General features: G+C 32.4%; 1 protein-coding gene across 3 annotated transcripts in view; it reads right to left on the bottom strand.

Moving 5' to 3' along the window:
* The window catches only part of LOC143063902 (nucleoporin NUP188-like), a 65,773-nt gene that overhangs the window by 15,804 nt on the left and 22,090 nt on the right, over positions 1-27,879 (bottom strand). For all 3 annotated transcript variants that reach the window (XR_012975132.1, XR_012975131.1, XM_076236344.1), the window contains exons 22-43: positions 26,630-26,794; positions 26,137-26,251; positions 25,574-25,694; positions 24,755-24,827; positions 24,178-24,297; positions 23,229-23,475; positions 21,704-21,793; positions 19,668-19,811; positions 18,884-18,949; positions 18,286-18,389; positions 16,100-16,166; positions 15,464-15,540; positions 10,536-10,611; positions 9,668-9,868; positions 9,019-9,104; positions 7,513-7,667; positions 7,144-7,283; positions 6,650-6,781; positions 6,039-6,107; positions 5,489-5,599; positions 4,667-4,825; positions 3,504-3,641 (exon numbers count right to left, since the gene is read on the bottom strand). Coding sequence is in view for 1 of the 3 variants with exons in the window: in XM_076236344.1 (XP_076092459.1) it covers positions 3,504-3,641; positions 4,667-4,825; positions 5,489-5,599; positions 6,039-6,107; positions 6,650-6,781; positions 7,144-7,283; positions 7,513-7,667; positions 9,019-9,104; positions 9,668-9,868; positions 10,536-10,611; positions 15,464-15,540; positions 16,100-16,166; positions 18,286-18,389; positions 18,884-18,949; positions 19,668-19,811; positions 21,704-21,793; positions 23,229-23,475; positions 24,178-24,297; positions 24,755-24,827; positions 25,574-25,694; positions 26,137-26,251; positions 26,630-26,794 (2,656 nt within the window). In the remaining 2 variants the exon portion in view is untranslated. The remainder of the gene's footprint in view (positions 1-3,503; positions 3,642-4,666; positions 4,826-5,488; positions 5,600-6,038; positions 6,108-6,649; positions 6,782-7,143; positions 7,284-7,512; positions 7,668-9,018; positions 9,105-9,667; positions 9,869-10,535; positions 10,612-15,463; positions 15,541-16,099; positions 16,167-18,285; positions 18,390-18,883; positions 18,950-19,667; positions 19,812-21,703; positions 21,794-23,228; positions 23,476-24,177; positions 24,298-24,754; positions 24,828-25,573; positions 25,695-26,136; positions 26,252-26,629; positions 26,795-27,879) is intronic.

Genomic DNA, 27,879 nt, shown 5'->3' with positions numbered 1-27,879 from the left:
AATGATTGTCACAACAAACCATTATTCACTATTCCACGTGGACTAATATCCAACAACTGTAATATAATTGGTGTCATTGATTTGCTATCTGAGGACCTCAATGCAAGGACTGTTTTCTTGGATCAATCGGGCAAAATTAAGAATATATACGGAGGACACCATTCTGTAAATAGTGATGAAAACCAGTTTCGACCCAGGGACATTCTATCATTACCATCAAATAACTTTCTTGTTACAGAGCGCCAAAATCCTGTTTTACATATACTGAACAGTGAAGGTGAAAGTATAACCTTTTTTAACACACTTTTGTTAGGTATACAGATACCATATTCAATCTGTTTTTCAGAACAATATTTATTCATTGGCAGTAATCCCAGTTCTAATCCAAATGAAAATTGCAAAGAAAAAGCCAAGATATACAAACTGAAGAATTTTGAGTGCTACTGATAGCATTCTCAAAGTCATGATGTGAATTTTTTTAAATACAATAATTATAATATAAAAATTAAAATGTAATTTGTATTGTTTGTTAATTACACCTTTTACATTTAGAGTACTTATAGTTGATCAATTGTATAGTATCTAATTAAAAGTAATAACAGTGTTTGGATATCCCTATTATGTTGACTTTTCCTCTATTACAATAAGTCAAAGATTGTATAAAACCAAATTACATCTTGAGGTTAACAACCTACTTCAATAATAAACAAGCATTCTGAGAGTATTGCAAGGTAATACATAGTCCGCTACCAGTTAAAACTTAAGGTGGTACCAAACACCTTGACTAAAATTAATTTGGCTCGTTTAATTTTCATAAAATTTTGACAAAATATTTACTTTGACCCTTTGACAAAAGTATAAAAATTTCAAAAAACTTGAACCACACACTTTCTCGGAAAAATATCTTTGGATAGATAGCAGTTTGACAAACACTAATTTTGATCATTGAGAAGCTTAATAATTCCTTAACAATACAACGTGATTAAAACGTTTGATGATTTTACAGAGTTATCTCCCTGTAGTGTTTTGTACTACCTTAGTTGTACTGGAAAAAAATGCTAACTTAATCTATAACTTGTCATGGTGTAAATTATATAACAAACATCAATATCTTCAAGCAAGACAAAAAAAGTGTGGAAAACTAATTACTTTTAAAAGTGAATTCTCTAAAGCCTCGGTCACACCTTACCGGATAGCACGAACGGACGCCTAACGGATAAAAATAAAAGTTGTCCGTTGACAAAATTGTTATCCATTGGGAGTCCGTTGATGTACTGACCGAATAAAATGGACATGTAACGGATGCATAACGGACACACACCGGATATGTAACGTACGAGAAACGGACACGTACCGGACAGAACGGATGTCGAACATACATCCAACGGACGAGTACCGCATAAAACGGACACATAACGGAAGCGTACCGGATAAAGCGGATGAACAAGATATACGGAAAAATCAAAGGCGACAATAATAATACATGTAAATCGCATAAATATTCAAAATGTTTCTGTGTAACTGGTTTTGGTTTGTTCTTCAAAATTCCGTCCGTTCGAGCTATCCGGTAAGGTGTGACCGAGGCTTGAGTCCAAGGATCATAACTCTAATGAAAATAATCAGACCAAAACAAAATTCACACTTAGTCTGTAACATTTCATGATAAATCTATATACCAATTATCAAATCAATATCTTCAAGCATGATGGAAACAAGTGTGGAAAACTGATTATTTGACTGAATTTCTAGATCCAAGGACCATAACTCTGCACAAAAATATGACTGCAACAAAATAAGAAATTGATCTGTAACTTGTCATTATAAAACAATATACCTAATATCAATTCAATATCTTTAATATAAGCACAAAGAAAAAAGTGAGGAAAACTGATTTGCGGGACTGATGGATGGACAAAAAGACAAATAGATGTACAGATGGAGTGCAAAACCTAAAGTCCCCTTTGACTTCTTCGGTAGGGAACTAATAACACGATTGCCCATGCTAAAGCTTTGCAATTTTCTAAAGTTAAAAAGAGGCATTACTCTTGAATTGAAGTGACTAACTTTCAAAATTCAAAATCTGTCTGAGAGTTTTGGTTCTTAGCATTGTACATGTATATAAGTTTCATAAAATTTGGATGTACAAAACTTAAATTAGAATGCAGAAATGAAAATGGTACACTGATAGATGGACAGAAGGATGGTCAAGCCTATGGTGGGGGCATAAAAAGTGTCTATACAATATTTCAAGCTTGATGTTGCCCAAAGTACAGCAAATCTGTCACCAAAAGCCATATTTATGATATACAACACAAACAATAATATATAACTAAAGACAACAACTGACAATATACCAGACTTCAGACATGCACCCTAGCACATGGCAGTTTTAAGCACTCAACCATGGTCTTTTAATTTCTACATTTAATACAATACTATACCATAGCAATAACAAGTAGAAATGTGAGGTATTACACAATAATGATACTGCCACTTTTAAATAATACTTAACAGTAAGTTGAAAAGCAATAGATTATAGGAATAAACACAATTTATCAAAGGTTATTAATATATAAACTGGGTCCTTGGTACTTCAAGTAAAGTAAAATTGAATCAGTGGCCAAGATTACACAATGTTTACCTCTTGGAATAAAGGGTTTAAACCATACAAGTATAAATCCAATCATTTGGTATTTTTTTTTAAATAAACATCCTTTATGATAGAAAAAATAGCAGAAAAGATACATGTACTACTTGCCACTATACCAGTACATCATGTACTGTGTTACAACAGTAAATTAAGCCAATTAGGAAAGGCATTATATTGACCACCAAAAGCTATTTTTTTTATTCAGCCTAGGTGGTCAAAATAATGCCAAATTTGCTAATATAGACATTTCAGGGTCAACTCCAAGATGATTTATCTTTGGAAGGACTAAAATACTATCTCCCCTAGATGCATCTTAAACCAAATTTGCATAATTGAGATAATTTAACAGTTGTAATTATCAAAGAAACTGAACGCATCATAATACAATACTTACACTCATTTGAAGCAAGCAATATTAATAATGTGCAAGTGGCCTTGTACTTGTAGCAGGTGATTATGCAACCTTGATATCTCCAGACACAAATGCATATCAAGTTCACATGACCAGGTTTCTTGGGATTTTTTAAGGTGAGTCCAGGGATATTTCTGTTCATGGTGAGTCAAACAGTAAGAAGAGGATATTTTATTGCAATATAATTCACCATTTTTCCCCCCATGACCTAATAGAACAATGAAATGACATTAAATTCAGTTTATACAAACATATTTCAATCTTGATGAATCTTTGGATTCACCAGTTTTGAAAAAGAGTCCAGACAGATTTTCATGAATCCAAGACTCCAGGACTCGCCTTTGTGGGAACCATAATAACTGTAGAGCTGCATATGCACTCACTCATATTATACTCTATAAGTTCCTGATCAACTATGAAATTACAATAAAAATAGTATACCTGTAATTTCACAAGTGATTCTCCTAGATGAAGCCTCCATTCTCTGTTGAATTTAGATAACAGATTGATAAAGGCACAAGTTTTCTCTGCTTCTAACATGGCTGCATCTGTCATTGTAATTCTAGACCTCTCTAAACACTGAAATATTACAATAAACCATGCTTATACCTTAACTATTGTCTAATCATGCAAATATGACGAGACTGAATTTTTTAAAGTCACACTTGCATAAAATACCAGGAAATTTTTGAAACCTTATATCTTTTATTTGAATATCAGGTTTTTCAACTTTTATTAGTGTTCCACAAATGTTTTGCAAGTATTAAGTTGCACACCAATTCACTTTTCATGGATAAGCTATGAAAGAGTAAAATAAGTGAAATAATACTTCTAAGTGTATATCACATGCATAGTTTAACTTAAAGAAATTTGAGTGTTTTATTTAGACTCTTTCAGTTTTTCTGCTCTGAACAATTAATATTTTGTCTCCAGACTATTGGTCACTAGCATACCTGATTAAAGTTATTTCAGTAACACATGCTATGTGAACAGAACTGTTTTTTGGGGGATTTTACTTACCATTTTATTTATTGTATTATGTTTCATATCTATTTTTTTTTTTATTTATTGCAAGCTTCAGAGGAAACATAAATATTGATTAATTCAGTAATATATTAGATTTATTACATTGGTTGCAATAAATTACATTGATTTCCAAGTGAAATAAAAACCGATAATTTCACATGTGAAATAAACGTGGTTATTTCACTCCTCTGATGTCATACAAAAATAGGCGTTGTCAAGACGTCCATAACGTCCGTTCAAAACAAATTGTGAATGCGTAGAAAAAGATATAGTTCCTTACATTTTCTACTTTAATTTTTTTTTTAAATAGTCATTTGCCATTGTAATAAAAAGAATAACTAATCAAAGAATTCAAATATCGAAAAATATATTCAACTCGTGACCGAACAACACTGATAATTAACTCATGCGCTGCGCACATTCATGAATTAATGGTTTTCGGTCATTCGTTGAATATTTTTCTCTACTTGAATTCTTCGATTAGTTATTCTATAATCAACATTAAATAATTGATCATATCGAATCCAAAAAATCCTCATATCAATTATCAGATTTTCTGCAACAAAATAATAAATCACCTCTTGCATCCTGTCTTGATGAGCGCCCACAAAGTTGAGTGAATCTTCCAGGAAGGAATACTTCAATAACCCTAGTATGGTAGCATACAGATCCAGACAGACACATAATACTGTATGCCACTGACACTTATCTTCTGTACCGGCCATAGACTCTTTAGGCTGCAAAAAAAGTGATATGATGGTCATTGAAAAAATATTATTGAGAAATAAGATCCAGCTGAAACAGTGGCCACATATACCTGTCGATAGCAAATCCGCAAACTTTTCAATTCCTCCCTAGGGGATTAGAAGTATAGAAGGACTGAATGTATCTGTTATCCATTTCAAAAGTCTTTTAGTATAATATTTTATGGTTCAAATGAGGGCTGTTTAGGAAAAAAAATCTATGGGAGAGTTGGACACAGGATGACATTTTTAGGAAGCAAATAAATTCATATTACAAATAATAATATAAAATGTTGGTTGTGGGGTATAATAAATTATATCCGGTCAACACCTCTAAAGAGGAGAAATTCAAAATAAATCTGGATATTTTAGTGTGCCCTAGCAACCTTGGTATCTGTTAATATTTATAATATTCTAGTCACCTTAAACCTGTGGTATGAATAAAAAAAATAATCGGTAAATGTCAACAAAACAGCAACCCAAGCACAAATTAAGACTAAGAATGACATACAATATTATAAACCATATGTTCTTCAATAATTAGACAAGTGTCTTTTATATATCATTTAGTATGAATAAATTAAATAGTTAGTTATAATCCAAACCGTTTGACTGCAATTTCAATATCAACCACATAATTCTTTAACATCAACTAACCTTGCCTACAGACAAAGTTTTTGGGAAAAACTCTGTTTCTTTCTGGTAGAGAAGCATTACTGACAGACATGTATGCTGAACAAGGCCACTCATCACAACAGACTCTGCCCCCTAGTACGGGTAATAGATATAAATAGAACAAAAAATGCAAAACAGGTAATAAACAGTTTGAATAACACATTTTTTTTTTTTAATGTATTAAAAATAAAGCAGAAATCGAAAGAAAATATTAAAATGAAATAAGTTTTTACTAAGATTATTTCAATAGTTTTCAAAATCTTTTTCAAAAATGTTTTATTTTACAGAAAACTATCAGAAACGAAAAAAGAAATCTAGTACAAAATAAAGAAGTCATGACAGATAACATCTCTAATATTTCACAACAGATTTATTAACCTATCTTTTCATATGAAACATCACAATGGAACATAAATATAGTAACGCTTATATTTTGTCAAAACTGATTTCAATATTTCTGATATATAAAATTAGGCAATTTTGTATCTGATATTCGTATCAAAAAGTGAACTTTTTAGCTGTTAGAGCTTACCTTTTCATTTTTGGCAATGGTGAGAAGTAAGAGAAAAGCTGCATGGATATAACTCAGAGCCTGTCTAGCCTGTGGAATAAAAATGCATTTAATAAAGGGCACATTAATTACACTAACATATATGCTAACACTAGATAGGGATCTATGTAGCTATTAAGTACCATACTTTAATAAAATACTTTATTTGCCTTGAACTAAACAAATTGTAACTTTCAAATGGTTGGTTGCTTGATAAAATTGTACAATTATATTGATTTAGGAGCCCATTAAAGATGTTTTTGGAAGAACCTTTCGCAGGTGTGCTCCAAACCAACAGCTTGAAAAGGACATAAAATATATAATACTTGAGACTAGTAAAAACCAAATGGCTTAAACAGAACAAACAAAACATATTTAACAGTTGCTACCTTAATTTCAGTATTAATACAGAATTTTAAACTGCACACTTACACATAAATATATCATGTAGGTAAAAATTCAATGTCCTGGACTGATAAGGGTTACATTTGGTGGGGTTTTTTTTTTCTGCAAGCATTAAAAAATAATGTATAATGTGGATATAAAAAGCATTAAAAATGAAAATAAAAAAAAGATTGAAAAATGCATTTTACCTTGATGTACATTTCCATGGATGATAGGAGCGTAGATAGCACCATGTGTTCTTGGATAATTGGTAACCATATCTCAGATCTCTGACACTGTAGTAGGATCTCTTGTATCAAACAACAGGCCACTATCTGAAGCTAAAACAAGATAGATGGTAAGAATGTCTGAATGTCTGAGTTTATAGAACAGCTATATACTTGCTATATGCATACAAACTTATGAATATTCTACAGAAATTAAACCAACATATTCTGAACACTTACTTAATGGGCTAGTTAAATTCATCAAAACAAAGTCTTCAGTTTACATGGACATCAGATGATTAAGACGTAACTCAAACTGCATCTCAATAACTACAGTAACACAAGAAAATATTTCGGTAATAGATTCATTTTATATTTTACTTTTAATTTAATATTCAAATGTAAGTATTATAGTATTATCACAAGAAAAGAGAGAAAAAAAATGCAATAATCAGACCTTATTTGGATTAGATTACCTTGATTCTAACATCAGACATGTTTTCTTTGTCATCAGATTTGTTTGTTAGATCCCCTGGGGGTGGAAGTTCTCGACAGCTCTGTAGTAACAATGTACACATTGAAGGCAATATTGCAACAGCTGAATTCTCACCTAAATCTAAAATCAAAAGCCCAAAAAATTAATCTAGCAGCAAATAGTACAAAGTAAATCCATCTAAAAACAAAATATGAGTTAAAAGCAAAACTACTTACTGAGCAAGGTTGAATGTCAGAATGACTTTTTCTAAGCACTTCAAAATTTAACTCACTTGTACAAAATTATGATCTTACACAGATGTATTGTTTATATGGTAAGTACAAGAATGTATTAGTGAAATCATACTTACTGATAGTTTTATTATCTCTGTTATACTGAAGTATGGCAGTTATAGCTCCCAGAATTCCAAGTTGTATAGTTGGTATTAATGTTTTACTGTTTGATAACATCTGTGTGATTACAGATTCCAACTCTTTAATCATTCTCATCCTGTTTGTTAAACAACTGAAAGGAAAGAAATAAAGTCATCATCTAACACAGCTTCCAACATCAGTCAAGCCCTTCTGATGTCACCATAGTGTTTTAGAGGTAGCCATCTTGAAAATTGCTGGCATTGTAATGGCAAATTGTGTTTTGAGATTCCTTAATATACAAAGATGTGGTGTGCAAAATTTCTCACTAGGTAAACTCTTTTGCCATTATTTCTATGTAGTAATTTCCCAGTATTTTATGTGATTTAGCCAAAACAAAATGTTGGGAGTCTGAAAATGATTAAATTTTCAGAAAATTATGGATAAGTTCAACATGAAAATTTCTATATTATTATTTTCCCACTCAAAACTCTATATGAACATGCCTTAAACCTGATGCAAAAAGAAGTCCAACAGCAACATCTTGAAATATAACATGTTTTATTCACCTGTTAGCTATTAAATCATAAAGTGCCTAATATTCCATGATAGTTACAGTGAGAATAGATCAAAATCTGATGAATAAGTGAATCCGGGTCTGTTCACGCCCATTCACGTTCGCACCCACTCATGTTCGCCCCCTTTCATTTTCGCACCCTACATGTTCGCGCCCAATTTTAATTGGTTTTGTGTTTAATAACTTTGTAATCAAGTTTTGGCAAGTAGTATTCTTATAAGTATAATTGTTTTCATGGTCTCAAAATAAAGTGAGACAGCATTTTTTTTTGTGTTGAATAAATCTTAATCATGTTTTGGATAGTGTATTGTTAAAAAAAATTATATTTCTTTCTAAATAAAGTGGGATTCTGTCAACGTTTTATTTTGTGTAGAATAACTGTTTATTATGTTTTGGTTAGTGTATTGCTATAACTTTTGTTTCATTGACTTGTTTCAAAATGAAGTAAGATTCTGACTACGTTTCTTTTTTTTTTTTTTGTGTGTTGATTAAATTTTATCATGTATAGTAATATATAATAGTGTATTGTTTCATTATTTCAGATCAAAGGGACCAAGCTGTTAAAAACAATTATCTTTTGTGTTTTTCATTTAAAATCTTCAATCTTTTACTCATACCAAGCTATAAATACATTCAGTATTTACACGAAAGCAATTAAAAACAACAATCATGATTTTCCAATTATTCAACTCGAATTTGAATTAAAATTGGGCGCGAACGTGTAGAGTGCGAACTGACCTTAGGTGCGAACGTGCAAGGTGCGAACGTGTAGGGTGCGAAAGTATATTGGGCGCGAACGGACCTGATACCTGAATAAGTGGTCAAGGACATTAGGAGAGAGAATTCTGCTTGTCAGTAGATAACACAGACTTCATAAGGTAGAGGCTGAAATTTTGTCTATAGAATTTATTATTGTACAATTTCATACCTTGTCCATAACTTGATCAATGTAAATAGCAATGCACTGATATTCTGTGACAGTTTTATTTTCAATTCTGTGTACGATTCTGCCACCTGAAATTATAAGCATAAACTGTGATTGACAATTTCACAGAAAATCTACATGGTGGATGGATAATTCTATTCTATTAAATTGAATATTATGTTATAAAATATTAAATATTTGTTGTTTTTAAAAAGAAACACAAAATGATTTTGAATGCATAGAACGTATAACATAAAATGCATGGTTCTGAAGTGGTCAATCCTTATATATGTATCATTAAGGGCAAATATCAAATAGCTCCAAGAAAATATCAATTGATGTATTTAGTTTTATAGCTATATTTTCCTTAAATGCTGAATTATGGGTAACTAAAATAGTTTCTAAACTATAAATGAAATTTAACGACAGGTTTAGATATGCTAAGGCTCATGATAGCTAATGCTACTATTAAATCAAATTGAACAACAGCTTTTTAACCTTCCGTCAAGTAACGCCATGTTGAACTTTTTAAAGATACTTTAAGATTTACGCTACCGTAAGTTAACAAGTTGAACAACCAGCCCCTAAAGTATAACAATAAAATTATGATAAGAGATTACGATTTTTAGGAGTCAGAAACTATGATATTTACCAAAGCTTGAAGTCCCTCCAGCAAATCAACAATTATGAGCTCTTTAAGTCCTTGGGTAAGTTGAACCTCTGCGATATTACACTTGCTGACAGTGATCAGGAAATTCTTCCATCCCATTAACAGTTGTAAAGTAGGACTCTCAGATAAATTCTCTTCCTTGGTCTCTCTTTCACTTTCTGTTATCAAACAGTCCTTTAGGTACTGAAAAAAATAATCATAAAAGAGAATCATTTGTGTTGTCCATTGGCAAGCATAAAATGCTTCAACCTGCTGCATTTATTTTCACCTGTCAGTCAAGAACCTGGTATTCAGTTGTTGTCATTGTTGATGTGGTTCATAAGTGTTTCTCGCTTCTCTTTTTCCTGTTTGAACGGTTTTACACTGGTCATTTTTGGGGCCCTTTATAGCTTGCTGATTGATGTGAGCCAAGACTCTGTGTTGAAAGCCATAATTTGACCTATATTGGTTAACTTTTATAAATTGTTACTTGGATGGAGAGTTGTCTTATTGGTACTCATACCACATCTTCTTATATCTATCTTCTTTATATATGAATTACTTTCCATGGATATTAGGCAAACATTAACTGGGATGCTTGCCCATTTTGGGTGCAATCAGTAAACAATCATGAGTTGTCCATAATTTGTGATATTTTGATCAGCTTTATTTTACTTGACCCAGTAACCCCTCCCCATCAAAACAAGGCATAAATCGCCAACTTTAAATTAAAATAAATCAGTAGTATTACTACTAAGAACTGCCTTGTATATAACTTTTAATAAAATATATCATTTGTCCACATCATTTAGTTGGTTTTGTTATTGTAATGTTAAGTAATAATAATTTTTATCAAATATAAACTATTTACCTCTGACCAATATTTAAACCTGTCTGCTTGGCTGACATCTTTTAGAACTTTCTTTAGTCTCACATCTAACTTAGAACTGCAAGCAGATAAATATTATCATACACTTAATGCTTTAGCCTTATTTTCTCATATAACGAAATATATTGAAATATCATTAAAAAAATCTATCATTTTAAAGGTATTGTTTACCAGTATCTAAATATTCCTTATTAACTGAACTTCTAAAAAAATGTGTATAACATTACAACATTAACCATAAATAGTAGCACTGAACTAGAGGCTCTAAAGAGCCTGTGTCGCTCACCCTGGTCTATGTGAATATTAAAGGAAGCAGATGGATTCATGACAAAATTGTGTTTTGGTGATGGTGATGTGTTTGTACATCTTACTTTACTGAACATTCTTGCTGCTTAAAATTATCTCTATCTATAATGAACTTGGCCCATTAGTTTCAGTGGAAAATGTTAGTAAAAATTTACAAATTTTATGAAAATTGTTAACAAGAGTGCACACACTGAAATGTCTCGCCTTCTATACTAATCATTGATATTATGTTGATAGTCTTAAGTATAAAGCTAAGCTTTATTACAACTGTCACATAAACTGAACATTAAACAAGATAACTAAACAAAGACCAATGAACCTTGAAAATGAGGTCAAGGTCAGATGAACCAAGCCAGGTAGACATGTACAGCTAACAATGCTTCTATACAACATATATAGTTGACCCATTACTTATAGTTTAAGAAAAATAGACCAAAACACAAAAACTTAACACTGTGCAATGAACCGTGAAAATGAGGTCACGGTCAAATAAAACCTGCGCAACTGACATAAAGATCATAAAATATTTCCATACACCAAATATAGTTGACCTATGGCATACAGTATTAGATAAAAAGACCATAACTCAAAAACTTAACTTTGACCACTGAACCATGAAAATGAGGTCAAGGTCACATGACATCTGCCCGCTAGACATGTACACCTTACAATCATTCCATACAACAAATATAGTAGACCTATTGCATATAGTATGAGAAAAATAGACCAAAACACAAAAATTTAACTATAACCACTGAACCATGAAAATGAGGTCAAGGTCAGATGACACCTGCCAGTTGGACATCTACACCTTACAGTCCTTCCATACACCGAATATACTAGCCCTATTGCTTATAGTATCTGAGATATGGACTTGACCACCAAAACTTAACCTTGTTCACTGATCCATGAAATGAGGTCGAGGTCAAGTGAAAACTGTCTGACAGACATGAGGACCTTGCAAGGTACGCACATATTAAATATAATTATCCTATTACTTATAATAAGTGAGAATTCAACATTACAAAAAATTTGAACTTTTTTTTCAAGTGGTCACTTAACCATGAAAATGAGGTCAAGGACATTGGACATGTGACTGACGGAAACTTCGTAACATGAAGCATCTATATACAAAGTATGAAGCATCCAGATCTTCCACCTTCTAAAATATAAAGCTTTTAAGAAGTGAGCTAACACCGCCGCCGCCGCCGCCGCCGCGGGATCACTATCCCTATGTCGAGCTTTCTGCAACAAAAGTTGCAGGCTCGACAAAAATTGACTATAAAGAACAATAACTCCTAAGGGGGGCAATTGACCATTTCGGTCATGTTGACTTATTTGTAAATCTTACTTTGCTGAACATTATTGTTGTTTACAGTTTATCTCTATCAATAATAATATTCAAGATAATGACCAAAAACAGCAAAATTTCCTTAAAACTAACAATTCAGGGTCAGCAACCCAACAACGGGTTGTCCGATTCATCTAAAAATTTCAGAGCAGATAAATGTTGACCTGATAAACAATTTTACCCATGTCAGATTTGCTCTAAATGCTTTGGGTTTTGAGTTTATGCCAAAAACTGCATTTTACACCATGTTCTATTTTTAGCCATGGCGGCCATCTTGGTTGGATGGCCAAGTCACCGGACACATTTTTCAAACTACTAACCCAAAAAATGATTGTGGCCAAGTTTGGATTAATTTGGCCAAGTAGTTTCAGAGGAGAAGATTTTTGTAAAAGATTACTAAGATTTACGACTAGAGGCTCTAAAGAGCCTGTGTCGCTCACCTTGGTCTATGTGAATATTAAACAAAGGAAGCAGATGGATTCATGACAAAATTGTGTTTTGGTGATGGTGATGTGTTTGTACATCTTACTTTACTGAACATTCTTGCTGCTTACAATTATCTCTATCTATAATGAACTTGGCCCAGTAGTTTCAGAGGAGAAGATTTTTGTAAAAGATTACTAAGATTTACGAAAAATGGTTAAAAATTGACTATAAAGGGCAATAACTCCTAAAGGGGTCAACTGACCATTTCAGTCATGCTAACTTATTTGTAAATCTTACTTTGCTGAACATTTTTGCTGTTTACAGTTTATCTTTATCTATACTAATATTCAAGATAATAACCAAAAACAGCAAAATTTCCTTAAAATTACTGATTCAGGGGCAGCAACCTAACAACAGGTTGTTCGATTCATCTGAAAATTTCAGGGCAGATAGATCTTGACCTGATAAACAATTTTACCCATGTCAGATTTGCTTTAAATGCTTTGGTTTTTGAGTTATAAGCCAGAAACTGCATTTTACCCCTATGTTCTATTTTTAGCTGTGGCGGCCATCTTGGTTGGTTGGCAGGGTCACGCCACACATTTTTAAAACTATCTGTCCCAATGATGATTGTGACCAAGTTTGGTTTAATTTGACCCAGTAGTTTCAGAGGAGAAGATTTTTGTAAAAGATTACTAAGATTTACGAAAAATGGTTAAAAATTGACTATAAAGGGCAATAACTCCTAAAGGGGTCAACTGACCATTTCGGTCATGTTAACTTATTTGTAAATCTTACTTTGCTGAACATTATTGCTGTTTACAGTTTATCTCTATCTATAATAATTTTCAAGATAATAACCAAAAACAGCAAAACTTCCTTAAAATTACCGATTCAGGGGCAGCAACCCAACAACAGGTTGTTCGATTCATCTGAAAATTTCAGGGCAGATAGATCTTGACCTGATAAACAATTTTACACCATGTCAGATTTGCTCTAAATGCTTTGGTTTTTGAGTTATAAGCCAAAAACTGAATTTTACCCCTATGTTCTATTTTTAGCTGTGGCGGCCATCTTGGTTGGTTGGCAGGGTCACGCCACACATTTTTTAAACTATCTATCCCAATGATGATTGTGGCCAAGTTTGGTTTAATTTGGACCAGTAGTTTCAGAGGAGAAGATTTTTGTGAAAGATTACTAAGATTTACGAAAAATGGTTAAAAATTGACTATAAAGGGCAATAACTCCTAAAGGGGTCAACTGACCATTTCGGTCATGTTGACTTATTTGTAAATCTTACTTTGCTGAACATTATTGCTGTTTACAGTTTATCTCTATCTATAATAATATTCAAGATAATAACCAAAAACAGCAAAAATTCCCTAAAATTACCAATTCAGGGGCAGCAACCCAACAACGGGTTGTCGGATTCATCTGAAAATTTGAGGGCAGATAGATCTAGACCTGATAAACAATTTTACCCCATGTCAGATTTGCTCTAAATGCTTTGGTTTTTGAGTTATAAGCCAAAAACTGCATTTTACCCCTATGTTCTATTTTTAGCCATGGCGGCCATCTTGGTTGGTTGGCGGGGTCACGCCACACATTTTTTAAACTAGATACCCCAATGATGATTGTGGCCAAGTTTGGTTTAATTTGGTCCAGTAGTTTCAGAGGAGAAGATTTTTGTAAAAGTTAACGACGACGGACGACGACGACGACGACGACGGACGACGGACGACGGACGACGGACGCCAAGTGATGGGAAAAGCTCACTTGGCCCTTCGGGCCAGGTGAGCTAAAAATGGTTAAAAATTGACTATAAAGGGCAATAACTCCTAAAAGGGTCAACTGACCATTTCAGTCATGTTGACTTATTTGTAAATCTTACTTTGGTGAACATTATTGCTGTTTATAGTTTATCTCTACCTATAAAAATATTCAAGATAATAACCAAAAAGAGCAAAATTTCCTTTAAATTACTAATTCAGGGGCAGCAACCCAATAACGGGTTGTCCGATTCATCTGAAAATTTCAGGGCAGATAGATCTTGAACTGATAAACAATTTTACCCCATGTCAGATTTGCTCTAAATGCTTTTGGTTTTGAGTTATAAGCCAAAAACTGCATTTTACCCCATGTTCTATTTTTAGCCATGGCGGCCATCTTGGTTTGATGGCCGGGTCACCGGACACATTTTTTAAACTACTAACCCAAAAGATGATTGTGGCCAAGTTTGGTTTAATTTGGCCCAGTAGTTTCAGAGGAGAAGATTTTTGTAAAAGTTAACAACGACGACAGACGACGACGGACGGGTGAGCTAAAAAGTGGATTTCATACATAGTTTAATGGACTATCAGTCCCCGAGGGTATCATCAGCTCAGTAGTCAGTGCTACGGTACTGACATGATTAAACAAACTTTACTTAAATTGTCCGTTTATAAATTTTGAAATTATTATGAAACTAAGGTTTCAACTCCCTCAGGCAAAGTTGGCTTTAGATGAATTTGGCTATTTATTTTAGGTATTTTTAACATATAGCTCTTCAACGATTTTCGGTACTTATACATCTTCGAATTTCAAACGTTTGGCTTTGAGCGTTCCTGATGAAGGTAAATCCAGAAAAGCGCTTTGGACGCAATAAATTATTAAACGTGTTGTTTTATATTTTTAATACAACTACTTATATCTAATAATAAGGGCATTTATTTTTGGAAAACTGAAATAAATTGTATTTACAACCTTTCGAAAATTCTATGTTTAACATTTTCTTTGAATCTTGAACCAACACAACATTTGAATCTATTTGCAATATTATGAAGTTTACCTTGTAACAGAATAAATTTCCTGTGCCAAAACTTTCATCACAAATGATATTGTCTTAATCTGGTAAGGTAAAACAGGCTGAAATAAAAATAAAAATCAATCAAACATTACCTTTCTTCCACCAATATGGTTATACAGAGATTTTTATATAAAGTATATTTTCATGAAATGATATTCCTCAAAAATGTTGAATTTGTAACTAAATTTTAATCAACAACCTCATATAACTATGATACAGAAATATCTTAATTCCTCACACAATGGGTTCCCACTTTCCAGTTATTTCTACCTTTAAATGCTACTTATCGGCCAAATAGGAAGAAGAGGAGGACAGGCAAGTATAAATGGATGTATTTTAGAATACTTTCTGGTTTGAGGCATCAAAAGTTATAGTAAAGGTAAAAATTCTATGCATCATGAAATTTGCAAATTGTGTCTTCCGATACATATGTATTTCTGTGACAACCCTAAAATAAGCTAGTACCCATATCAAACATCATACAATTTCTTTAACTTTTCATCGATATTTCAATATAATACAAAATTATTAGATGGACGGTACAAAAATAATGCCTCCCTCTAGGAAAGAGAAGAAACTGGAGACCAAGTAAAATAATAACTTAATAATTTTGCTCACCTGGTATTCACTGCCATTGGGTATATCTCTAGTCAGAGGAGCACAAACACTCAACCAAAACGTCTCTCTGTAAAATTTCAAAAAGAAGAAAATATTTTTGTCTGAAGAAGGAAGTCAACTGACAAACAAACACCTTTTTCTATTATGCTATGTAAGAACATAGCATAATAGTTTTCTTTAGTTCAAATTTTTTGTTACCAAAATAAAACTAGAGGCTCTAAAGAGCCTGTGTCGCTCACCTTGGTCTATGTGAATATTCAACAAAGGACACAGATGGATTCATGACAAAATTGTGTTTTGGTGATGGCGATGTGTTTGTAGATCTTACTTTACTGAACATTCTTGCTGCTTACAATTATCTCTATCTATAATGATTGGCCCAGTAGTTTCAGTGGAAAATGTTAGTAAAATTTACAAAGTTTATGAAAATTGTTAAAAATTGACTATAAAGGACAATAACTCCTTAGGGGGTCAATTGACCATTTCAATCATGTTGACTTATTTGTAAATCTTACTTTGCTGAACATTATTGCTGTTTACAGTTTATCTCTATCTATAAAATAACCAAAAACAGCAAAATTTCCTTAAAATTACCAATTCAGGGGCAGCAACCCAACAATGGGTTGTCCAATTCATCTGAAAATTTCAGGGCAGATAGATCTTGACCTGATTAACAATTTTATCCCTGTCAGATTTGCTCTAAATGCTTTGGTTTTTGAGTTATAAGCCAAAAACTGCATTTTACCCCTATGTTCTATTTTTAGCCATGGCAGCCATCTTGGTTGGATGGCCAGGTCACCGGACACATTTTTTAAACTAGATACCCACAGATGATTGTGGCCAAGTTTGGATTAATTTGGCCCTGTAGTTTCAGAGGAGAAGATTTTTGTAAAAGATTACTAAGATTTATGAAAAATGGTTAAAAATTGACTATAAAGGGCAATAACTCCTAAAGGGGTCAACTGACCATTTCAGTCTTGTTGACTTATTTGTAAATCTTACTTTGCTGAACATTATTGCTGTTTACAGTTTATCTCTATCTATAATAATATTCAAGATAATAACCAAAAACTGTAAAATTTCCTTAAAATTACCAATTCAGGGGCAGCAACCCAACAACGGGTTGTCGGACTCATCTGAAGATTTAAGGGCAGATAGATCTTGACCTGATAAACAATTTTACCCCCATGTTAGATTTGCTCTAAATGCTTTGGTTTTTGAGTTATAAGCCAAAAACTGCATTTTACCCCTATGTTCTATTTTTAGCCATGGCGGCCATCTTGGTTGGTTGACCGGGTCACCGGACAAATTTTTTAAACTAGATACCCCAATAATGATTGTGGCCAAGTTTGGACTAATTTGGCCCTGTAGTTTCAGAGGAGAAGATTTTTCTAAAAGATTACTAAGATTTACGAAAAATGGTTAAAAATTGACTATAAAGGGCAATAACTCCTAAAGGGGTCAACTGACCATTTCAGTCATGTTGACTTATTTGTAAATCTTACTTTGCTGAACATTATTGCTGTTTACAGTTTATCTCTATCTATAATAATATTCAAGATAATAAACAAAAACAGTAAAATTTCCATAAAATTACCAATTCAGGGGCAGCAACCCAACAACGGGTTGTACGATTCATCTGAAAATTTCAGGGCAGATAGATCTTGACCTGATGAACAATTTAATCCCATGTCAGATTTGCTCTAAATGCTTTGGTTTTTGAGTTATAAGCCACAAACCACATTTTACCCCTATGTTCTATTTTTAGCCATGGCGGCCATCAATGGTTGGTTGACCGGGTCACCGGACACATTTTTTAAACTAGATACCCCAATGATGATTGTGGCAAAGTTTGGTTAAATTTGGCCCAGTAGTTTTAGAAGAGAAGATTTTTGTAAAAGTTAACGCCAGACGACAGACGCAGGACGACGCCGGACGCCAAGTGATGGGAAAAGCTCACCTAAAAATATGAATTGCAATACTGCATTCAAGTTTAAACAGACAGTACTAATATCTGACCCCTAAAAAAATCACTATTATCACTGAAACAAGTATCTGATATACAGCTACATTCATTGCCCACGATACATTGTAGAACTACTTATTTTCTTCAGACAATCGTTAAGTGGTAAGTAAAAGCAGTAAAAACGTTATGCATAAAAGTTAATTTTTACATAAAGTGTTACCTTTCTCGAAGAACTGCCATTGCTGTTTCTCTCATGCCAGCCCATAATGAATGTATAAAATCTAAACAGGCACACAACAAATCTGGTGGACAATAATATTTTCCCTAAAACATAGATAACATCCATTTGTTTACCAAGACATACAACAATTATAAAAGAATATATGTCCATAGGTAATATAGACTATTAGCCCTGCTCATAATGTTATTTTCATTGTTCAGTGAACCATGCAATTAAAAAAAACCATGTAATTTGGCATATAATTAAAATAGATCACATCATAATGAGCATGTTTATTAAGTTTAAAGTTGATCACACCACAAACTCATGGCCCCTTCTGTCACAAAAAACCTAAACCTGAAAACGTCCTTGTTTCACACTATCACATTTTCAGGTTCAGGGAACCATGACATAACTGTAAAAACCATAATTTGGCATACAATTTATAAACCTCTCATCATAATCAACAAAAGACAACATGTGTACTAAGTTTCAAATTGATATAACAACAACTTTGCATAATCAAAAACTTTAAATAAGGTTTTACACATTTATCTATGCTGCTAGATTTTTCATTCAAATTGGCTATGCTTCTCACCTGTTTCTTTGCTTCCATTAAATTATGAACTGTCAGTAAACAACTAGTTTTGCCTAATGACAAATCCTGCAAATATAACAATGACAATCATGACTTATATCCGTAATTCTTCCTTTTACCTTTAATTTCTAAAAGATAAAGATTAAGTACACAATGATGCTAAAATATTAAGAAAATCTTGTTCAATCATTCATACTTTTCTGGCAAGTTATTTTCAACTCTTTTCATGTACAACCACAGTAAATCTTGCAATTAATATCTGCCAAAAGTTTATATTCCTAAAGAAAATTTAACAGACTTATCATAATTGCTGTATTTACACTTTATGATATTTTTCATTTAAGAAACGTTAAAATTAAAACATCTATTTTGAACAAAATGACATAGCGGTCAATAAAGATCTTGATGAAATGACATTCCAACATTTTCAACAAATACTGTGGATTCATTCATTTTTCATGGGTACCCATTTTTAATGATTTGAGCGAAATTTGATTTTGAGGTTTAGACGATAATATAAAGATCAAATTTTTGTTGGATTTTTAATTTCGTAGATATATTCTTTCCACGAAATAAACAAAATTAAATCCTCCATGAAAATTTCTGCTTTTACAGTATGCATTTAGCAAAGGAATTTAGTTAGTTTTCTACCTTGTGATGTTATGTTTTAAACGAAGTCTACAAATCTCATTGTCAAGATAAACAAATCATATGGATATATAAAAAATAAATAACTCACCTTCCATCAACAAGAGCATTTATACAAACATAACCAAAAACTTGCCTTTTTCTTTGTTTTAGAATCTGCACCAAGTGTGTTTGATGCTGGCGTACTAGGTTGAACATTTAAAAACATCTCTATAAGTCCTGGCTGTTCCTCTACACACACTGACAGTAACTCTAGTATAACAACCTTCAATCTCAAATCCTGAAGAGAAAAAAAAACAATATTTTAAGTGATAATTGGGAGACAAGAAAAAAGATTCCAATATTTTTTAAAAGAATCTACATGTATTCAATTACATCAATCTAATTTCGTCTCAGATAAAATCTGTAAAGACAATTTCCTCCATTTTACAGCCTCCCCAAAACATCTTATCTAAGGCCAAAAATAAAATATTGTTTGTTTCCCCTCACATGACCAACCCGGTAAAATCACCGCTACCCGAAAAATTTTATTGGCCATTCTTGTCCACTATTTTGTTTTTTGCTATGTTGGTTATTGGTGATATCTTTCCGATGCTGAAGTCAAAGATCATTGGGTTTTGGGGATACCTTTCCGATGCTGTAGTCAACGAGCGTTTTAAATCAAGGTATTTTTGCATTGAAGCGTCTACATGATTAGGAATCAAGGAAAACAAACAAAATGCTTTCCCACACGATTTGTTTGTTTGCAAGGGTGATCTTTTTTTGAAAATAAAAAAAAAATGAAGCATCTTTCAATCCGCTGAGTGCATCTTGATTTGCTTTGTGTCTAACCTCTGTTCCTGTTTAAAGGATAAAATCTTAAAGACTGTGAGTAAAAATGGTCTGACTCGTGCTTTAAAATCTATCTACTTTGTCTTTAAACAGGTTGGGCACAAGTCAGGAAATGTGGGATACATGTATTCCCTGCTTTCAGGGGACGTACCTGTTTTCTGGTGTAAAAAAAAAACCAGTTTAAATGGGATTTCCTTTTTCAATTTATGGCATGAAAATTACAAAAGGACACGTTTTAACCTTATACCTGCATCAGTAGAATTCGTAAATACTTATTAAAAGTATTTTAGGAAATACAAAACATGAATATAAAGGGAAGCCTTGTTTCTTCTAGAACTCGAAAAAAAAACATACAAATCTTTGTTTGGGAATCAATTGACCAAGCTGCATGATCCAGGTGTAACTGAACATAACTGAATTATGTTCACTTCTATTGAAATTTTTATTCATTGAATTTTAATTCCCAAGTGATTAACATACATGTATCTTTTTGTCATCTCATAATTGATGATCAAGGTATGAATTGGTGAACAAAGGAATTGTTTTGTTGTGAGTTATGCATCAAATGAGACTTGATATAAGCTTGATTTTTTAACTAAAAAAACACTTGCTATCAATAGGCATTAGTATCACAAGTAGAATGTGGGCTTTTGTAGATTTCATTAAATTAAATGAATAGGAAAAAAAAAGAAGGTCCCTGTATACTGTTTTTTTTAACACCAGAAAACTGTGGTGTACACTGAATTAGAATACAGGGAATACCCCACTTTTCTTGACTTGAGCCTTACCTGTTGAATTTTGTACAAATTCAATATAGAAAACCATATCAAGGAATAAAATAAAATAATTTGCCTACCTACCTACCCATACCCTAACAACCTCAGTCGGGAGAAGGGAAACAAAGATATTTTTAATGTTGGCCTAATTAGCTAGTTTTTTTTTTACAAAGCATAGTTATCACAAACAGGTTTTGTCCATCGCTCCTATTAGTTAGTATTGAAAAATGATTTTGATTAGATAACTTTCACTAGCATAAGGAGTTTCCAGTTAGAAATGGACACTCTCTCCATTCCTTGTTTTTCTATAGAAACTTCCAAATATCTGATCTTAAGTTGATATAAGCATTTTATCTTAGGGATTTTTGTTTGCTTAACATCCAGTGGCAACTGTTTCATCCCTATTAAGGAGGATTACTCTACCAGCAAAAATGGAGGATTAGTTCTGAAAAAAAGATAATTGCTGATAATACAATGTTCTCAAAGGAAACACAAAATTCTTTTCAAATTTCACCTTTCAGAGCATAATTTTCCTATAATATTTCTACTGAATGCTATTAAATACCTCAGTTACAGCTTGTAGTCTGGTAAGATACATATCTCTGATGGCTTCAGCTTCTCCTCCTAGACAAGCTAATATAGACATTCTAGAGACCTGAAGAAAAATAAAAAAATATTTTGTATATCAAAGACTTTTAATAAGATAATAAATGGCAGAGAAATCTTCATGTAAAGGAATGCACATAAAATATCAATATTTCATATCTGAATAACTGTTCTCTTTATCTTGATTCTAATTACATTTATTGACTGCATTTTTTGTGTGTTTCTACGCAAGTTAAACAAGTCTACTTTTGGAACACTAATAAATGAAGAATGTGTAGATTGGAAACAGATCAATTTCACCAGGAACATATATATTGACAGGACTTGACACTACCTGATTGTAGTCGATTTTATTGTTGTGTCATCGTAAATAAAGATACAATACGGAAACAGACATGTGTTTAAAACGGCCTCACTATTATCCTACAAATTTCTGATAATATCAAACTAGTTTTATAGTGATGCTAGTGTATCAAACTTGTATTCTGTCACTTCAAATTTGTTAAAATCGCAAGCAGTTCATCACAGAACTGTGCAAAATGCAAACAAGGTAATAAAACAAGAATGTGTCCCAAGTACACGGATGCCCCACTCGCACTATCATTTTCTATGTTCAGTGGACCGTGAAATTGAGGTCAAAACTTTAATTTGGAATTAAAATTAGAAAGATCATATCATAGGGAACAAGTGTACTAAGTTTCAAGTTGATTAGACTTCAACTTCTTCAAAAACTACCTTGACCAAAAACTTTAACCTGAAGCGAACGGACGCACAGACGGACGGACGAAAGGAGGCACAGATGGACGGACGAACGGACGGACGAACGGAGGCACAGACGAACAGACGAACGGAGGGACAGACCAGAAAACATAATGCCCCTCTACTATCGTAGGTGGGGCATAAAAATGGCAGCCATTGCCGCGATGATTAACAAATTCCAAAACTATTATAAAACACTTCACATCAAATAAATCAAACTTATTTTAGTAATTTTATTTGACAAAAATATATCTTCTAAATGATAAAACTTGTATTTATTTACGATTATAGAGTTATGTGGTTTATTCATTGAGCAGTTCCAATAGTTTTTCAGTCAGACGCTAACAAAATCCATAAATCTCGGGAAGTCTCGGAGAGTCCGAGATTTTTTCAATTTTACACTGAAAAGCGTATCAGATTCATTTCCCTTTAGGTATACTGTTCCCAGATTTCACCATTTGCATATAATGTTATAAAGGGAAATAACTCTAGGAAAAATGACATTACTCAAATTCAAACTTGAACTGTGTTTTGTGGTTATAAATATTGTTTATAAGTGTCATAACATTTGGTTGAGGAAAACTAAAGTTAGAGAATGGAATCTAATTTTGGGATATGTGTAAGGATGGACAAGGGTAACACTTAATGCCTCCTCCCTTGTGGTGGGGTACATAAACGTTAATCATCAAGTAGCTACCTCTTTATAATATATACAATTTACTTACCATAGCCAACCTCTTCAACAACAGACAAGCCAGAGTTGGTAGCCTAGGATTATGTCTATGATATATGTACTGAGCTATTGTAGCTACAATGTGTTGTGTCTGCCTTCCTGCAGGCTGTGATGAAAGAGCATTTTCCATTGGTGAAACAAGTAGGTCAGGTGACTTTAGAAGCAGAAGACGATTTAGGACAGAGAAAGACATTTGAATCAATTTAATGATTTCTGTTCCTGTACCTTCATTAATGATGCTGAAAAAAGTATAAATTATTCATTTAAAATCTGCAATTATGTTATTTTTGTCCCCAAAAGTTGATTAAACATATATGAAAAGTACAAATTTAAATTGGAAGACAAAATTCCCTCAAGTAATGCTGAAAAAGGCTAAGGTAAAGTGCTTTGTCAACTATTGTATGTATTTTCATCTTTTATTTTTTATTTTTGCAAAGGTATTGTGTTTTTTCTCGATTTCATACTTTTTTTATTGTCCCCTCTGTATTTTCTGCCTTAACATACATGTATACCAATTAAGAGCAAAGAAAATCCTGAAATGTACATGAGGATGAAATATTCACATTGTAAGCTTTTCTTCTTCATTCATATCTGTAATATGGTAATCAAATTTGTTATTATTTTCAATCCAACAATGATGTCATTTGTATATTTATAATGCCATAACTTGTGATTATAAGAGTTGAGATAATCCATGCCAGCTTAAATTAACCTTTTTTGTGCTATATATATTTGTGGCCAATTTTTTACTTTTCAATGAAGGCATCAGTCATAACTCATAGTATGTTTACTTGATAAACATAACTAAATAGAATTTACAAATCCAGACTAATGTATATTTTGTTTTAAAGTAGCATTCACAATTAGTCTGGGATTAAGACTTGAAATGCCATTCCAGATCAGTCCCTTTGGTCGTCTGTTAGTAAATATTCTTAAATTACCTCCCCTGCTGGGCTAGTGCATATTCTACAGTATCAGAACCTGTGCCAATAATCTCCAATAAAGCTCTCCCAGCTTCAGTGAAAAGTAAGCTGTACACACAAACTTGCTGTAATTGAGGTCTGTAAATAAATAAAAATAGATGAAGCAAAATCTTTTTTAGAACTCTATCACTCTTTCATATAATTATGGCTAGTTTACAAATTTTTGAAAATTTAAGTTTTATGCAATACAAAATCTGTGAATCCCAGTTCCAATCAAAATATTATTTGTTATGTGGTGGACAGCTTCTAATCTTTAGTTTACATTTCTCATAATATAATTCAAATAATTTTCAAAAGAAAACAAAACTTGGTTGAACATTCAAGGAGATAGTTTTACACTCATAAAGAGAATAAATGTCAATGACTTAGAGAATGTAAAAGTACAGGGCAATATTTTTCCTGATTTTCTTGTTGGCTGTTTTCAATTTTTTTTTAAGTATATAAAAAACAACTTTTAGAGATTAGTTAGATACACAGAAGTCAAGCATCAGTTTCTAGGTAATGGTATATTAAAGATGATATCAGTTTAACAAACCTTTTTAGAACTGTTTTTTGTTTTTTGGTCAGAAATGTTAAAATCTTGTGGAAAATCTCCAAACAACTATGACCTATAAAAAACAGAATAAGATAAGATATGGCAGCTAAAATCTATATGATATGAGTTTCTTTTCAGGTCCTTACATATCAAAACAACTCAGCTACTCAGCTTCATTGTTAAATTCGAATTAATATTTTTGTTTAAATTTTTGTGAAATTTTAAAAAAAATAAAAAAATTCTGTTATCTGAAATTCCTCCCCTTTCAAAGAAATATTTTGTTTAGCATTGCTCAATAAGTGGAGGTTTGGCTAGCTATTAAACCTGGTTCAACCCACCATCTTTTCTTAAAATGTTCTTTACCAATTCAGGAATATAGCAGTTAATATCAAATAATCTATTTCTATGTATATTGGCTTTTGTTTTAGTTGCACTTCAGTGTTTCTGTTGTTCCTTTGTTTTCCTCTTAAAGTTGGTGTGTTCCCTTGGTTTTAGTTTGTTACCTGTTTTTGTTTTCTCTCAATAAATTCATGACTTTTGAACAGTGGTATATTACTGTTGCCTTATTTACTGTATGATTAAGGTGGTACCTAACACTACAGGGAGATAACTCTGTAAAGTCAGCTAAACGTTTTAATTACATTGTGTTGTAAAAGAAATATTAAGCTTCTTAATGATCAAAATTGGTGTTTGTCAAATTGCTATATAACCAGTGTAATTTTTCTGATAGAACGGTTTTGACAAATTTGACAAAATTTTATGAAAATTAAACGAGTCAAATTAATTTTAGTGAAAGTATTGGGTACCACCTTAACTGACCTATTTGTTCTCTTTTGGTTGGTACTACATATCTCCATTTCTGGAACACAGGAAACACTTCTCTGAGAATGTACAGTACAGGAGCCATTAGTTCACTCTCTATTTCATGTTCAAAGAAAGGCTGAAAAATAATAAATAATTAAACTGGAAAACATAAAATAAAATTTCATTCAAATCTCTTAAGTCTGATTTATATTAATGGTTACTTGAAAAAAGACTTTTAACAAGGTTAATCTTAAAACTATGAGATAAAATTAAACATGACCCTCAATGCAAGATTAAGCCAGCACAGAATCAAATGTAAGTAATAAATTATTTTAATATTTATTGACCGTTTTAAATAAACAAAATTGTAGCATTGAAATACAATAGATGTATGTGGGAGGGTAGAAAGAACTTTCAAAATATTCCTACGACCAAGAACCTTTTTTTTTTATAGATAATTTGGCATGATGGTAATAGATATATACTGACAAAAGACCCATGACCCACATTCAATAACTTAACTTCTTTTCCTACCCTCCCACATAAATTTTAATTGAAAAGGCCTAACATGAACTTACCTGAATCAAGTTAGACATAAGATCAAGTAAAGAGCATGTAACAGGGTAGTAACCTTGTATTAATTCTGTACCAGCTAACAACTGACCATATGACCCGGCACTGACTTCTTGGCCACTGAAAATAGAGATTAATGTCATTAATTCTGATCAAGAAAACACATGAAACCACATGACCCAGCAAAGCACTGAGCTCTTGTTTATTTTACCAAGTCAGGAATTGGAGTTGTTTTTCACTCATCCATTGGGGAATAGAGTTTCATTTTGTTGTTTTTCAACTTTTTGAATTTATCCAGTATTTTTGTTATATTTTTTTTTACTAAAACAGAAAAGTTGTTTTTATTCTTATCAAGCTATCAAGAGACCACACTATACAGCACGTAGCTCTTGATTACTAAAAATAAGAGAAATGTTGTTTTAATTCTTTTTACTCGTTTAAATATCAATATGTCACAAAATTTATTGAAATTCCAAGCAAAGAACATTGGCATCCTACCTTACAACTTCAGCATAGTTGTCTACATTTCCTGTGAGATATGGCAATAATCCTGTTTGTTTCATACTGTGCCATACTTGTTTGGGATGTATCTTAGCAACACACTTCACACAATCTATACATGAGGATATCAAATCTAGTGGTACAGGAGTAAATCTTGAGAACCTATAAAAGAAAAACATCATGCATATAAAATTCTCCTTTTTGTCAATTCCTTTGAATAACTGGTAAACTTGGTGATGCATGATGGTTCTTTTTTAAGCCAAGATTTTTTTCACCTACAAGATTCAATTTTCAGGGTTAAAGTTTCAATCTTCAGTGTTCCACGTGAGGTTAAATTTTGAACAATTTATCAAACCTAGTAGGGTCCTTATTTATATTGAAGTGAAAAACCTTTATTTTCAAAACAAAAAATATATGCTGTAAGATTCACATCTTTGCAAATATTCAATATCGCCATAGCTTTTACATTTCATTCAATGGTTCTCTGCTCTCTAAAAAAGCAAAGATAGTCAGATCTGCAGTCAAAAATAGCAACACGGCCAGTATCACTGCACAGAGATAATTTTTTTTACATACTATAACTGTTTTCCTCACTTTGAGGCACATAAGGGATATTGATATGGATGATTATGGTAGTTTATACTCTTCCTTTAGAAAATACTGGGTAGCACAATCAGATTGGGTCCTGTTAAGTTTGTTTGCACAATTGTTTCAGAAAAAGGGAGAAGGTTTGGTACCATTAAAACATTTAATCCCGCTGCAAATGTTTGTACCTGTCCTAAGTCAGGAATCTGATGTACAGTAGTTGTCGTTTGTTTATGTAATTTATACATGTTTCTCGGTTATCGTTTTTTATATAGATTAGGCCGTTGGTTTTTCCATTTGAATGGTTTAACACTAGTAATTTTGGGGCCCTTTAGCTTGTTGTTCGGTGTGAGTCAAGGCTCGGTGTTGAAGGCCGTACATTGACCTATAATGGTTTACTTTTATAAATTGTTATTCGGATGGAGAGTTGTCTCATTGGCATGCATACCACATCTTCATATATATATTATCATAAAGTTTTAGCATCCAGCCAATAAATCAGAATCAAGCCTTTTTTGTTAGATTTTCGATATGCAGTAAAATTTGACACAGTAATGTATAAAGTATACAGAGTATTAGTTCTCATTCATAACATGAATCAAATTTCAATTTATTTTTCCAAGCTGGTATTTCCTAGAAATGGTAGTCATTTTAATTCCTAG

This window comes from Mytilus galloprovincialis, chromosome 2 (genome assembly GCF_965363235.1).
Source record: "Mytilus galloprovincialis chromosome 2, xbMytGall1.hap1.1, whole genome shotgun sequence".
NCBI classification, from domain to species: domain Eukaryota; kingdom Metazoa; phylum Mollusca; class Bivalvia; order Mytilida; family Mytilidae; genus Mytilus; species Mytilus galloprovincialis.
The sequence above is the reverse complement of the archived record's forward strand: the minus strand, read 5'-3'. Positions and strand labels throughout refer to the sequence as shown.